This window comes from Thermobia domestica, chromosome 4, assembly GCF_964235325.1.
Source record: "Thermobia domestica chromosome 4, izTheDome1.hap1.1, whole genome shotgun sequence".
In the NCBI taxonomy this organism is placed as follows: Eukaryota; Metazoa; Arthropoda; class Insecta; order Zygentoma; family Lepismatidae; genus Thermobia; species Thermobia domestica.
Window position 1 is genome coordinate 234,000,220 of NC_137457.1, and position 16,300 is coordinate 234,016,519.

Here is a 16,300-nt window from a genome sequence, read left to right on the forward strand (position 1 = left end):
AGGAACCAAGAAGTGTTAGAATAAGAGGAAATGACAGGAGTTCAATTGGAAGGTAAGTTTGACAGGGATATTGTCTCGCCTACATTCAACATCTAGAAGAGAGTCTTCATTTTGTAGGCTGTTTTTCACTATTTCATTAGCTGGTAAAATGATTAGGTGTACACGGTTTAGATGATATGGCACTTGTTGCAGAATCAATAAGAGAATGTTAGAAAATAAGATGCGAGAAAACTTGAGAAATTGCTGTGAAGAATATGGTATGAAAAATATGAGACATGCCATGATGATTGGAATGAAGGAGGTATCAAATATAAAAGTAGAAGAGAAAATAGAACACGTGACTAGTTTTCGACATCTGGGTATTATTAGTGATCTGAAGTGTGGACGTGAAATAAAAGCAAGGATAGGAATGGCGAAAGAACCCTTTAGGGGGAAGAAAATACTATTTTGTGGGACTTCGAATAAAGAGTTGACAAAGTTTCAAAGTGTTTTGTCAGAAATGTGGGTCAGACAAATGGACATTACGAAAAATGACTAAAAACGACTGAAAGCTTTCGAAATGTAGGTGTGAAGAATGTAGAGAATTAGCTGGGTCGAGCGGAAAACTAGAATTAGAAATGGTCGGAAAAGAATTTTAGCTAAGAAGAGAAGCTGGCTGGAACACTGGCTAAGAGACCGTCATGAGGGACGTGCTAGAGTATGGTGGCAGAAGAGAGGCGAAGGAGGCTACAATTAATGGACGATATCAAAAATACGTGAAGACAAAGAGGTTAGCGAAAAACAGTGGAGAGTAGAAGCTTTTCAGCTGCGACTGTTTCCTGTAGAAATCTTGAGCAACCCGTGCAATATACTTTGCATTATACATCCTTAGAATGCAAGATATATTGCACTTTCATTTTCTCCCAAGTGAACAGTTTTACTCCTTACAGTGGGAAATTTTATCTTCGTGGGAGAATTTTAATCACGGTAATCACAATAATCAACTTCAGATATGGATTAGAGAAATTTACTGGAGAATCACTAATAAAAACGGAAAAAGTAAATTAAATCCGGACCTATATTTAAAGCTATATCTGGTATTTGCCTGGTGAACCGCGAAAACTAGGAAAACTTCAGGATGGCCGAAATTTCCCTATAGCAAAACGAGAACACTATTCTACTCTTTATATCATTTACAAATATAAATAAATCTCGCGGCATTTAAGCAAAGTGAATATGATAACCTCTAGGGTTCTAAATACTTTAATATTGAAACATTTTTTAAGACAAATTTCTAGAGTAATCTCTTGCAACAGTAATGAACGATAGCATCAATAAAAGTTATTATTAAACATGAGAAAACTAATACCACGGGGGGAGGGGAGAGACTCATCCATCATAATACAGGATGACCCAAAAGTAGGTATACAATACAGTACTGATCAGCTCATTGCATTTTATATCATTTCTTATTGTTATCCATCAGGTAGACAGTTTATTAGTTGTTCTTCATGTCGTTTTACTTATACCTTAAGCTCAGAACAACCGAAGCAACTAAACCCATAAACTAGAATGTTATACTATACTAGATCAATGCAGGGGTGTATACCTATTTCTGGGCCACCCTGTATAGTACCGACGTTAAATATGTGGTTCTACAGGGTTACGTACATATACAATTAAAAGCTTTGAAGACAAATATGAACAGTTACATTTGGCATCAATTTTGGAGTAGTTTATATCCGGAAATCTTACGTTTATATGTATCGAGAACAATTTGCCAATGTGTAATTCGTGGATCACAGCAGGTCTAGACTAATATCAAACTACTGTCACCTCTGTTAGATATCGAATAAATCGACTGAGGGAACAGACTAGTTTCAGATCAAAAGAATCGGTAAATGAATCAACACAAACTTAGCTCCGATTTCTGATTGATGCTAAACAATGTCTATGCATACATTATTCAAAGTTTCTTTGCTAGTCTCAACTGCTCTACTGGAAAGTATTATTATACAGGGTGTCTCCAAAGTCTCCTAACAGGGTAACTTATTAGAGTTACAACAAAATGTAAGAGGAAAAACAGTCTCTAAATGTGTTTTCAATCTAAAGTGAAGGATTAAAAAAAAATCGGACGAGTCGTTTGGCTGTACACTCTTTATACGCCCAATATTAAATGAAAATGCAACGTTGCCATTTATCTGGACCCACAACATAAGTCAATAAAGTTACTGCCTTTTACGCTAACGTGTCGATGGCCAACTCTCATTTCAAACAGTAACTTCATTCACTTATGTTGTGGGTCCAGGTAAAGGGCAACGTTGCATTTTCATTTAATATTGGGCGCATAACGAGTGTACAGTCCAAACTGCTTATCCGACTTAAAAAAAAAATCTTTCAATTCAGATTGAAAACATCTTATTTGGAGACTTTACTCTTACGTTTTGTTGTGAGTGTGATAAGAGTTACCCTATGTCAGGGGACTTTTAAGACACCCTGTATAATACACTTGGAGCAAAGCAATACCCTGAGAATGTTGCCACAGTTTTACATGTAAATTTTCACTACGGTCATTCAAATGAAGTTTTTAACGTACCATGATTATGTCCTATAGACTAAGTAACACAAATAGTTAATTAATGAAATTAAAACTAAGGACAATTTTAACTAAATTCACATGGACCGGGATCGAATTTGAGTACCTCTCCACTAGATGAACGCTCTACCATTAAGCCACAGTGTCAGTTTGTTAATATTTCATGTTTAAAAGAAATTAGTAATACGGTAACCTAAACGAATGAGGAATTTTACAATTACTACTAGGCTTGAATCTATAAATTAAATAGTAGGCAAAATAATTATTCAGCAAAAAAAGAAATCTTCGATAATTTAAAACTTCTGAATCAAACCCCTGACGCTAATACTCGCAATCTATCCCCAGTCTGCGCTCAAGGTTCCGAAGGTTTGCTCTGGCATATTCTTGTAAAATCAATACAGAGCTGACCTAGTTTTGGGTGGTCTTCCAGATTATATAAGCGTACTAGAGATACTACTGACATCCGAATCACTTCCGATATACATCCAAATTACTTATAAAACCAAATCTCTTTTCAACACACTACAAAAATAACGTTACAGCTAGTTATTTCAATAGTCTTCTGTTCGGTAACAAAAAGGTTTTATAAACTACTCTTAGTAATTCAGCTTTTCTTTTAAAAAGATTTAGCAACTCTAAATTACTTCATAGGAAAATTATTACTGTGAACTAGCATCAAGTTAACACGTAAATCACATCCCCTTCGTGTGAAATCTGATTAGAAAGGACAAATAGTGATATTTTGCTTTTAACGCTATTGAAAATGTTCAGACCCACGGAAACAGCTGATTTAACACTGCAATAATAACCAGGAAATTAAGCATCCAGTAAACTCTTTTCTACTTAAGTTCCCCACTTTTACTTTTTAACAGGAACTTCAGGGCGGATGGAATACATATAACAAGGACTTTCAAATGAAAGCGAGCAGCTACTAAAGACCACAACATCAATACGTAAAATGCAACATTTACCCAGTTCCAAATTGCTATCCCGAAATCTGCCTGGTAATTTAGAAGGTTTAAGGGACAGTTGCAGGGACATTTACAGAACACCTGCATTAGCCATCTTACATTTCGGAAGATCTTCCACGTTGGTCAATACCCTTTCAATAGCAGATCTAAGTATTAAATTCAATCAGAGGATTCCGAAGATTAAAATCTCAAATTTTTATTCTAAAATTTACGCCGCAATAAGTTACGTGAACTTGAAGTGCAACATTTGCTGCATTATAACAGTTCCTAATATACTAATCTAGACATAATTTACAGTGCTAGTACATTACATGATTTATTCAGAACTTTCATACTTGATGTTCAAATTACTCACACTAGCGTTCTAATTTCACTAATTAGCTACTTCATTATACGCACACTGTCAATTTCGAGTGCTCTGTTAACCCAAACTGACCAAAAACTGGCACGTTAACCTTAAAAAAAAAAAAAAAAAAATACATACTAATTTAATTGGACTAATTACTTACCGGACTGAACACAATCAAGCAAGGTAGAGCCAAAGGATGGAGTTTTCTTGGTCTTCAGGTTGTCAAACACCTCCTTGGTCAAGTACTTCTTGAGAAGTGACTTGCTGTCAGATTCTGACAGCTTCTTGAAGCCAGCTTCAAGTTTTTCAAGCACCGCTGGATCAGTCATCTTTTTCCTGAAGAAGAATTAATGCAAGCATTAGTCTTACGAAAACTGAACACAATATATTACAATATTCAGCTGAGTATTTACGTTTATATTAATCTGAATACTTGCCATTTCGTAACACTACATATTATGCACAAATGAACTTACGTATGAGGCACTCCGAGTAGTAAGGGCGAACTGAACAAACGCCTCTTGCCTGAAAACGCACCCTGAGCAGTTAAAATAAGTAATTTGAAACTATATTTTCTAAGGGAAAGAAGAACGACTTCCACATACAGGCACGAGAACTGGCTGCTACAAAACAGTTTAGTCATTACTACTCGAACAGCTCAAATTTAATTTTCGAGCGTTCATATTTAACTTTTGCTCAATTTCCACTTACTACCTGGTATGCTTCACATGAACTACTCGAATTTTGTTAGCAGTTCGCATCTAACGAAGAAAATTTGGGAAATTCGCAATTACATTTTATGCTCACTCTAAACGTATGTAAGGTTTACGCTAACCTCTCAAATACTTCATCGCTTCCACAAGTAAGAACGACGCCCATGGATGATTCTTCGTGAGTACCAATCAATGATAAACATTAAGGTTCCGTTCTTAACATTCGATCGTTACTAAGTAACTATTCGCCTACGCACGAAACTTTGAATACACTTGCATTTGTGTTACTAGTGGTGGTTCCCACCAGTTCCTATCATCCATCACTAATTCAATGACTGAACATGCACGATCAATTTGTACTATGGCGCCATGCATCTCTGACAAAGCGTAATACCACGACACGAAGATTAAAATAAATTACACATTTCAAGTCAATTCCAAAGATTAAAACCCCCAGAATACTATGAATAACAACATCGAAATTTGAATATATATATATATATATATATATATATATATATATTAATTAGAAAATAATTTCTAATAAATTTTTATTTGTGTTTATTGATTATCTGGAGTAATTAGCGTAAAACTCGTCGTTCTGTCCCGAAATTGGTGTAGGCCTACTAGATGTATAAGAAAAAATATCGTAGTTTAATAGTAGTATATTATTAATTTTTCCAGAATTATAGTATTCACTACCATTGAGCTGCACAATTCAAAGTAACTTTACATAACCTATAGGATGAGTCATTTCATTCATTTATTCATCCATGTCGTACATTATTGGTCGGAGACCAGTACATAGGACTTGTCAAATAATAAGAAGACATTTCAATATAATTGATATCGTCCCTTATAAAATGAAAGCGAGTGTAGATAGCTGGAATTTGTAACTAAGGGCACGTTAGGCCGAGGAGAAACCTTATGGTGTGTCAAATGAATGGCCATCTTGCTGTGCGCCATTTTGAATCTCCCACAAAAAAAAAAAAAAAAAAAAAATCAAATAGAAAATTGTAATAATATACGAAACAAGGATGACTGATATATAAAACAGGGCTAGAATTTTAAGACACTAATGGTTTTAGCATTTCGATTTCTGGGCTTTCGGCACCTATGGCCATTTAGGCCGTCATGCATGAGGGATGACGTCCTTTGGCGAGCACCGGGGAAAGGGAAGGCAGGAAGCGGCCTGGGACCTATAAGTTAGGGACCACCCCGGCATTTGCCTGGTGTAATGTGAATTACGAAAACCCAGGAAAACCCCATTCAGGGTGGCTGGCCGGAAAAAGCTATTTACACTTTTTCGACAGCCCCACCGGGAATCGAACCCGGGAATCACTCGCATCGAAGGCGAGAGCGTTAGCGACTACGCTACGCGGGGCTACGACGCTAAATGGTGTAATCAGATTTAACGTAACTGTAATAACAGTTATAACCACATGAAACTCAAATTTATTTCCATTTCCAGGTACTGAAAAATGCCATTAGCTAAAGTCGACCGCAGAAGTGTCCGTGATTTCAATAAGAGACGTCCTCAACACGCTCCAGTGGTACAATTACTGAACAACTTCGAATAGACTGACATTCTAACATTTTCCGTAAATTAAAACTAGCTACGAGTGCGAAACTGGGCCTTCAACTATTTCAACTTTGTTCTCAGACGCTTAGGCGTAGGTACGATTGAACCAAAATCGATTTCAAACTTTTCTCACGAATGTACAATGATCGAGACTTAAAAAGTTACTGTACTATAAATACATATATCAAGCGAGTTTCTCCCCTTGCGCAATTATCGAAACCACCTGACAGGCCTATATACTATATCAAAAACAATGAATTAAACCGAATAATAGTTTACAAAATAGCTCGACTAGAGGTCTTTATAAAAGGGAATAACTACTGCATATCTCTTTATATTTAAATCCACATTTGAAATTTATAGCTTTTCATGATAAAAAAATAAAAAAAAAGGAAGCCTGTAAAAATTGTCTGAAGCTTGTGAGAGCCTTCAGCGGAAACTTCATCCTTTTACTATTGATTTGCAAATTTCTTTTGAAACTTCACCAGTTGCGAGGTCAGGCTAAAGAAGGGGATTGCATTAAAATTGTGGCCTCCTTTTATCATTTCCTTGTATTCGAACCGCGGGAAGACTCAAGATCTCCCTTTCTCAAGCCAAGACGCGTAGACTTTCATTCGATCCCTAGTATGTTAACGAACAATGTCTATCCGACAAATGTGTCCCCAGCATTTTCTTTTTCTTAAATGCAAATTCAATTTTAGTATCAGAATTAACGTCAGTGCTTTGGAAGCTATACTGTCACAATTATTAGTTTAACATTTTCTAATTAGAAATCTAAGAAACGATCAATCATCTCAAATTTCTAGTTCTCTGCACACATACGCACAAGCATAGGGAAGGATGCATTATCAATAAGGAATCAGGAGTGATAAACTAAATATTTGCGAGAAACTAAATCTTTCAGTTTAATGTCCCACCATTATGCCTCTAAGCTGAGAGGAATGATGAAGTGGACGACTGAATAATCGGTGGAATGTGTGTGGGAGGAAACCGGAGTAATCCGAGAAAATGCGCGGTCACGATGTTGTCCACTATAAACTTAGCTAGGTATCGAACCAAGGATCTCACGCACCAGAGCACTAGCACTGAGCCTCCGTGCTCAGCTAAAAATTTGGAAAAAATTATGATGAAGCAATTCAAAGTTAGTTAAGTTTTATTTTCATATGCAACTAATTGGATGTCAAACACCACTTGCAAAAATATTTGTAATATCCCTTTGTAACCACACACCATAGGTAAGCAAAATTAAGCTGGCAAAAGGGAGAAATAAACGACTTCCTGGGAAAAAAAAAAGAAAAGAAAAAAAGAAAAATGCTACAGAAAATACAAACTTAAGACTCAGTTCAGACAATCATTTAAACCAAAATATTCACCTGAACAACACACTAACTCACAGACAACTCACTGGGAAATAGGGGAAACAGAAGTGTATGACGCAAACAAACTTGTTACGAGACTACAGAAACTTATTGGCGGGTCATGTCTGATCGTTCACAATGCGGATATTTTCGCAGAACTACTTTCCACCCTCACTGTGTTGATAGTCAAGCCGGCCTTTCTTCAGGAATTACTGCAGTAGATACGAGCTACTCTGAAAACGCAACAAAAGAGCAACGATCTGTCTGCCGTTAAAGCTAAGAACGACCAGCTGCTCCCGACTCTGCGTTTTCAGACTCTCAAGAGTTAAAAATCAATCAGCTTTTAAAATGATGCAAGATTCTGTCAAACCGAAAATGTGCACTTACAAAAAGGCGTGCCAACCACCTGGTTGCAAGGGAGCATTATTAAAATGCGGAATAATTAGTCGAAGACGCCATGAGTTCCGAAAAATATCAAGAGATGGTAAGAGTAGCAATTAGAACGGAAAAACTAGTTCGCTAGCTGAAGATGTGGGTAGCTTGACCTCTAGTATGACCTCTAAATCACCAAGTGTCAACATGGTAGCTGTGGTTAGTCATCCCTTAAACGGAAGGTCATAAATCAGCGAGTGGAACCGCCACACGCTCGTCCAACAGCTCGCTTTTGTTTCACCCGCCATTACAACTGCAACATTTCATGTATATTAGTCACAGCTATATAAACTACGTATATTAAGTCAGTAACATACGCACACAGTTAATAGCTCCTAATTGCCGCACACAGTAGCTGCTTTTATTTCACAGTAAGCCTTATGACAAATTCTCTCCCAACTATTCTTTTTCCTATCAAATTTCTGGTAGTACTATAGTCGATCGAATTACATCTCCCTTACTTCAGTCTCAAATTTGGAGCACCAAAATATATCCACTACATCCCTCATTGGTTAAATTGAGGTTTACGAGTCCCTCATTATACAAGGCGTGAACCTATAGTTTCACGTGGGATCTGAACCACATTAGCTCCTACTGTAATCGAACTGACTTTCCGCACCAAAAGCGTGAACATTTAACATCTTTTGTGTATACCAGAGGTGGTCAACTTTTTTGTGTGTTGGGACTAAATATTTCACAAAGCACTGCTAGTCTACTTACCTGTAGACCGCTAGAGGGATTAGTCTTTCAGTTTTAATGTCCCACGAGTATGTCCTTTAGGCTAAAGGAGACGATAATTACAAGTGAATAATGGAAAAACTGGTGGAATGAGAAAGTGGGAAGAAACTGGAGTACCCCAAGAAAATCCACGAACACTATATTGTCCACTATACTTAATTGGCCGTGGATCGAACCTGGGACCCAACATACCATTGTCTCTACCACTGCGCTACCGTGCCTCCTTCAACAATCTAAAAGGAATTAGTTGTTTTGGATCCTTTATTATCCTTAGCAAAATTCAAGTTTTACATACGTGCATATACATACAACTAAGCAAAAAGCAGCAATAATCAAAAAACTTGTAACAAATCTGAAAACACTTACGAAGGTCGCTGGCAAGAGGAATGAGTAAGGGGCGGGTGATACTAGACCTAAATAGGTTGAGAACGCAGAGCTTCACCGTTCAAGCTGTTTATGAAACCATGAAACCATGGTGTATCAAACATAGGTTTATGATATGGTTTACGTATGTTACACAATACGTAAGTTGTCGCTAAAATCTGATTGCCACATAGCACATTTGATAGAGCATGAGAAATGAAAATGAGCAAAATTTAAGGTGCTATGGGCCAGAAGGATAGGAGCTACTGGGTTTCAAATTTGAATATCCAAAAATTTATATTATGGAATTATGTACGTTTAAAGTAAATATCTTAAAAATTGTTAAAGCAATCAAAAAAGTTGCACAATATAATGAGAACAAAATGCCCTATCGAAAACCACAAACAGTGTTGCCAACTCAGCATAATATTTTGTTTGAAATAGCACCGCATACAAGTGTGCACAGATTTAAAATGCACTATTATCACTAAACATAAGTGAAGTGTAGAGGTACATTGTTGCACAAAATTGAAGCTACGTGTGCCGAAAATTTACAATGGACAAGTCTGATATGTGGCAACATATGATAAAGAAATCTAGTCTCATAGTATGAATTTAGTTCAAATGCATAACACATAGCAAAATGTCAGCAGTGTCACAAAATATTGATGCATTTGAAAAACGACATTGAGTTATGCCATTTTTACGTCCTGTATCAGCTCCGAAACTATATAGGAGTGTAAAGTGGGATCCGAATCACTGTGAGAGAAAGATTACAATGAAATGTAAGATGAAAAGTACAACAAAAATATGTCCGAGGCGGGATTGGAAACCGCGATACCTAATATGTCGGTTGTCTAAGACCACACGGCTATCCTGGCCGACTAAAAACGAAATTAGGTGGCAATAAAATGGTTATACAGTGAAACCTCTCTAAAGCGGACAGCCGTGGGGAATCAAAAATTGTCCGCTATAGAGAGGTTTCGATATTTTCTTACGTAAATTAGTAAATAAGGTGATATGTAATTACAAACTATTGAAGGTAATTTATCAAACCGTTCTATGACTGGGCATGTCGACATCTGCGGATTCTCCACAAATCACTTTGAAAGAAATTTTGTGTCTAATCCGAAACTTCTCTAACCACTTGTTCGAGACCTTGAAATCTGAAACATTCATTTCTGTTACTACCTCCAAATTCTTAGCTTTTAGAATCGATCCTAACACAGGAATTTTTTTCATTCCGCACTCACATTCACTTGCACACCAACTTTGTTCAAAGCAATGAGACACTATTTTCATTGTCATTTTCACACCACAACTTTATTAACTTGTCTTGGTTTTATATTATCTGAGGCTTGTGTTTTACAGATACAAAAATTTTCAGCTATCCTTCGCACACCTCAGTATTCTTCAAAAATTCAATCAATTCGATTTTAACATTACCGCTTCTCGTGGCATTTCGAAAGCTCACAACAACTTACACCTTATTGCTTATTCGATGCAGAATGACTTAAAAAGATTTCCGTCTACAAATAGAGGCACTAAGGCAATAGGCGAATACGCGGACAAAAAATACCAAACGTGTCTTCTGCTTAATTCCAGCGGAACAGTAGAATGACGTGTCATCCCAAATGGCAGGCAACTGTCAATCACTTTTGATTTTAAAACATGTTGGGTGGGAGTTTAATGCGAGCAAAGGATATGAGGGTGTTGTTAAACAAAGACGCTTCATCTGAGTTTCTGAACAGCTAGTTGACGAGGAAAAATGTTATTACAATGCTTCCTTGGTGATACATGTATGCATTTCTGAAAATGTATTTTTTCTGTACTTTTCAACTTGTTTCTAGAGAAAGTGTCCGTAATATGGAAGTAAATAATACCTATAAGAGACAGAAAAGACTGTCCGTGTCCGTACTAGTGTCCGCTTTAGAGAGGTTTGTCAATATGGTTTTTTCCTATTACAGTGTTTGGGTATTACAAAATATGTCCGTTATGAGAGGTGTCCGTTAGTAGAGGTTTCACTGTATTTCCAATGTGAATATGGTAATATTATAGTGTACAAACAATCATATGGTATGTAGGAGAGGAAGTAAAAGAATATGTCACTTATCACGAAAGACAGAAACCAAGAAAGTACTCTTCCAAATATTGATAAGATAATAGAGAACCAGTTTACAGAATTAGAAAACATGTGTTTCTTTGCGTGTATCATTTAGTTTTCGCGAGTTGTCTGCTTACGAGTCATCGAGGCTACAGAAGTATAATCGGGGCCACTTTCTGGCGGGAGTAGAAAGGTTAAAGGCAAGTTCGAAATTAAACTTAATTAAAAAATATGAATGTTAAACATCTCATTTTAACAATAGGCCCTACTTTTGTTGAGTTGAGAGCAATGTATGACATGAAACAAAATGTTTTGTCGTTGCATGTAATGACGTGGCGACACCAGAAATTGCGCTACATGTTTGTGTCCATACCGAGGAAAATTGAACTTACAGTAAGTATGTGGTAGGTTCCATGCATAGGAATGTGAATATGAGACACTAATAGTCAGTTCGTAACTTCCATGTCGAGTGACAAATGGATGGAAATGACTAACCAGATTAAAGAATGGTTATATAGGTATGTCGCACAGTTTACTGCAATAAGTTACTAAACAAACTTAGCAACTAAGACAAAACTTAGGACTAACAGGTTATTAACGTTATCATTAATAAGATTAATTACTCTAAGTAAAAAAAAAAAATACATATATGTTGTATGTGAGTCATACGACAAAGAGTTTCAGTCTATAAGGAAAATAACTCTCTGACATTGTAGTTCAGTGGTAAAATTCACATCTCTGGTGCGTGGAGTCACTGGTTCGACCCCGGCTCGCGTCAAGTGAGCCTTGATGTGAACAGAGTATACATATGGAGGTCAGTTTTCCAGCTTCGTTCCACTTGCAAAAACAGAAATAAAAAGCTTTAGGTTCATGAAAGTCTTCAAATAGCGACCGTTTAGTAAACTCCCACACTATATTACACTATCTTCCAGAATATTTCTCTAGAGGGGCGCGGAGACTAAATTGAGACAGTTGTGGTGATTTTAATGTTACGTAATGTAATTTATATCAGCTCGGGAAAGGCGAGCCATTGTGAGCGTATACTTGAAGAGCCACTACATTATTAAAAAAAGAAAAAAAAAGGTTGTTTCTAATATGTAATATGGCCTAAAATGCACTTAGAAGCGCACGAGAATCATCACTTCTGAAATTTGTTCCTCCATTTTTCAATTCCAAACTAAGTTTGAAAAGAAACCACCAGTTAACTTATATTCCTGATACTTCAATATAGCTGCCTCTGTGTTTGTTATCAGTCTCTGCATGGCCGTCACTAAAGGGGAAAAAATTAAATCTTTCAGTTCAACGCACGGCAAAAGAATGATAGAATTACTGGAATTACAAAGCGGGAGGAAACTGGAGAACCCCGAGAAAACCCATGGATACGAAGTTGTCTACCACAAACTTACTTTGCCATAAAACAATCAGCTTCTTGCCCGGTGCACAATTTACATTGCAATAATTTCAAACTCAAGCACCCTCTTACTGTACAGGTACGTGCAATGGCGAGCATCAAAGGAGTGGGATCAGATGCACTGCAAAATAATAGTTGCAACAAAGTACATACGTACAGAACAAGTTCAAACATTAAATTTTAGAGCAGGCCCGTAGCGAAGGGCTATTCGCACCCTGCGGCTTCCTACAATCCCTATTACAATGTCAGTTTTATATTTCGCAAAAAGTCAACATATCTGCTTATGCCTTCTTTGCGCAGATTTAGAGACCATGTTTTCGAAGTTTTAAAAAACTACGATAAAAATAACCCCAAATGTGCGATGAAAAGAATCCATAGCTTTGTTACAGATTCTATAAATGAACAAAAAAAATTTAGTGTTTCTTAATGTATTATTGCTCCCACAGTAATTCCTTCCCCCTTCCTCTAACCTTCTCCCTGTCTTAAACACTTTAGGCCACTCCCCATCCACTTTTAATTTAGCCCAGGCCATAAAACTTTTAACTTCCGACTTCTACAAGTACCACAGTTTATTTAACTGTTCAATTAAACCATTTAAAAGTTTATGAAATAAGAGTTAATTATACCTTCACTTCATTTACATAAACTAGGTCATAGCAACAATGAACCAAACGCTCAACTATGCAAAAAAAAAAAAAAAATCCTTTATGGTTGTTGAACTCGCGATAGGTTCAAGTTGCAAATGAATGCAAATTGAAGTAAGCAAATTAAATTACATACAGAAAATAAGTGGCTGCTTCCTTAAATCTTTGCGTCCCTTGATTAAACACCCAATCAGATTAATGTCACCCAATCAGAAACTCATTGACGTGAATCTATGCTCGAATCTTACGCAGATTAAATAAGCACTCGCTGGATTTATGTACGACCGAATTATGACTGAATTTAATTGGAAGTTAACGAACACTGAAAAGCCGGCTCATGCGATAAAAACACTTCGTGGCATTGAACAATGAGTAAACAGGTTATGGAGCATTCATTCGTTTCTCGCGACAGCTTTGCTTCTATCGTATGTCACACTGATTTTATGCTTTGTAACACCTTGATGGTACATTTCATCGACACTAGTATGACAACGTTGCAACTGCAATACACACAAAAACTTTGCTAATATCAATGGGCGTTGGTTCACAGGCCGTTAAAAGTTAGCCATAACACATTAACACAAGCTTAAAAAAATATATATATTATAATAATAAATAATACACTTCCACGAGAACAAAACCACGGACAACAGGATTACACCGCACAATCACGTATATTATTTACATACGTATAAATATAAATTGAAATAATTACACACAAACAACAATTTGATAGCTGTACCACACCACTACCTCCAACACAACCCTTCCGTCCCCCACTCTTGCCTACCTGTTATCTCTTCAGGGCACACAAGAGGAGTGAGACTCGGAGACGGCGACGCGCACTAGTTCTAGGTTCCCACCTACTGACGTCATCCAGTGCTCCGCAGTTCAGCCAATGAAATCACTGAGAATTTACGCCGGCTTCGAGCAAAAAAGAGTAAAAGCTTTAAGTTGCGAACTGAAAGAGGAAGGGGTGAAAGTAATGGCGTTGGCAGACAGTACTTTGGAATTCGACAAGCCATAGTTGGAGGCTGCACAGACGAGCCCCGGCAAGGTCTGCAGCTAAAGGACGGAAATACGGCATCAGAAATAGAGTTCAGCGGCGGACAAAGTCAAGGATATTAGACTTCACTTAACTGTTACTATCAAACGCCATTAATTTGGGTCGTCTTTCGTTCTACAACTAAGTCACTTCAAAGTTGATAAATGTTATTTAAAATTCAGTACAGCCTTTTGATCATATAAAAGAATTATATTATTTTTATAGGAGGAATGAGAGATGTATTGATTGAAAGAACCTTGAGTACTCAAGTCCTGGTCAAATGGCTAGAACGCCTGCATTGCGTTCACGTAGTCCCGGTGTTGATTCCCAGAAGACGCACAACTTCTCTGAGTAGTGGTTTGGATTCTTTATTAGGTGTGTGGCGAGTAGCGTTGCGTAGCGTAATCGTTAACGCTCTTGCCTTCGGTGCGAACGGTCCTGGGTTCGATTCCTGGTGAGGACACTCGATTGAAAAAGTGTGAAAAGCTTTTTCAGGCGTCATCCAAAATGAGGTTTTCCTGAATTTTTCTCATTCACACCAGGCAAATGTCGGGGTGGTACCTAACTTACAGGTCCCAGGCGGTTTCCTTCCTTCCCCAAACCTTTCTTCCTTCCATTTCTCGGAATAGTGTGCTATCCGAGGGACGCCATCCCTCAAACGTGACGGACTAGATGGCCATTGATGCCGACAGCCCAGAAATCTAAATCCCCCTTTTTTTAAGGTGGTTTTGTGTCATGTATTGCTATTGCCGAAAATAACACTAAACTTATGTCAATCCAATCAAAATCTCAACAATATTTGAAGTGTGAAAAGCATAGAGTTGCCATATTTTGAAAGGAAAATGTAGACAGTTCATGCAGCTAAGCAGGGGGAGAGGAAGAGAAATGTACCAGTGGTTCCTTTTCCGCAGCAATGTAACACATCGAGTCAAGGGCGTATCATATTTATCTATTTGATGAAAGGAAAATGAGATAATTTTAAATTACATAAACCCTATATCATATAACAAATTTAACCAGCCGATGTATCGACTAGGCTTATACTATATATATTACATACCCATCTGCCGTTGTTGTGAGGTTTACTCTTATTTTGAGGACTGTATAGTAGGGTTTCTCAACCTGGGAGTTGCGAGAGTGTTTCATGTGGGTCGCGAAGATAAGCGGGACAATTTAATATAAGCTATCGTCGCATGAGAACCAGAGGGACGTAACTCCATTTATGTAGGTTTACAAGCGACAGGCCAAAAATTATTTTCTTAGAAAGGCGTGTTTTTAATAAGATGATAATTGAGCTACATTACAACAGATGATCGACATGGAGAATAAATAGATGGCGTTACGTTCCATGTACACCAAGTGGGGCTTTCAAAATTATGTCCAAACATGAAGAAAACGAAAACTGCATTGTTGGAGTTACGTTCCTCTGGTTCTCATGTGACGCTATAATACCGGAAGATATTTTTATATATTATTTTGAAAACAACAACAACAAAAATAAGTCTACTAAACATTTTCTACAGGTGAAGAGTTGTTTAAAAATGAATTTAAATGAAAGAGGTACGATATGAACCTAATGAGAACTGCATATTGAAATACCAGAAAAATACAAATGCAACATAACCTGCATATTGAAATACAATTAAAATTTAAAGCTAATAAGATACCTGAGCATGGTGTGATTTCACTAGTGCGACAATGTCTAGTTTTTATCTTCGTGAAGCACATTATCAAGTCATTAAAATACTAAACAACTTTTTTATTAACCAAAATTAGAAATCACTTTATTTTTTATCGTATATCCCAAAATTAAGGGAGTTATGAAGTTTTAAAATTTTCAAACAGCCTCCATTTTGAAACCGTATGATGGATTGGATTCGATATTTGTAATATGAATGAAATGACCAAATTTGATTTCAATCCATTCGCTTTTAGGGAAGTTACTGTATCTACTATATACAAGAAATGGATTTTACTATTATAGAAAAAGATGGATATCGTGAGATTTCCGCAAT

General features: G+C 37.0%; 1 protein-coding gene across 2 annotated transcripts in view; it reads right to left on the reverse strand.

The window, feature by feature from the left end:
* Positions 1 to 14,183, reverse strand: part of LOC145683912 (arginine kinase) — a 41,593-nt gene extending 27,410 nt beyond the window's left edge. The window contains exons 1-2 of one of the 2 annotated variants that reach the window (XM_081755585.1): positions 14,031 to 14,183; positions 4,056 to 4,231 (exon numbers count right to left, since the gene is read on the reverse strand). In XM_081755585.1, coding sequence (XP_081611711.1) covers positions 4,056 to 4,224 — 169 coding nt within the window. In that variant the 5' untranslated portion in view covers positions 4,225 to 4,231; positions 14,031 to 14,183. Of the gene's footprint in view, positions 1 to 4,055; positions 4,232 to 13,959; positions 13,985 to 14,030 lie in introns of those variants that run through there. The other variant, XM_081755587.1, reaches the window with a different exon arrangement.
* Positions 14,184 to 16,300: the final 2,117 nt, after the last annotated feature.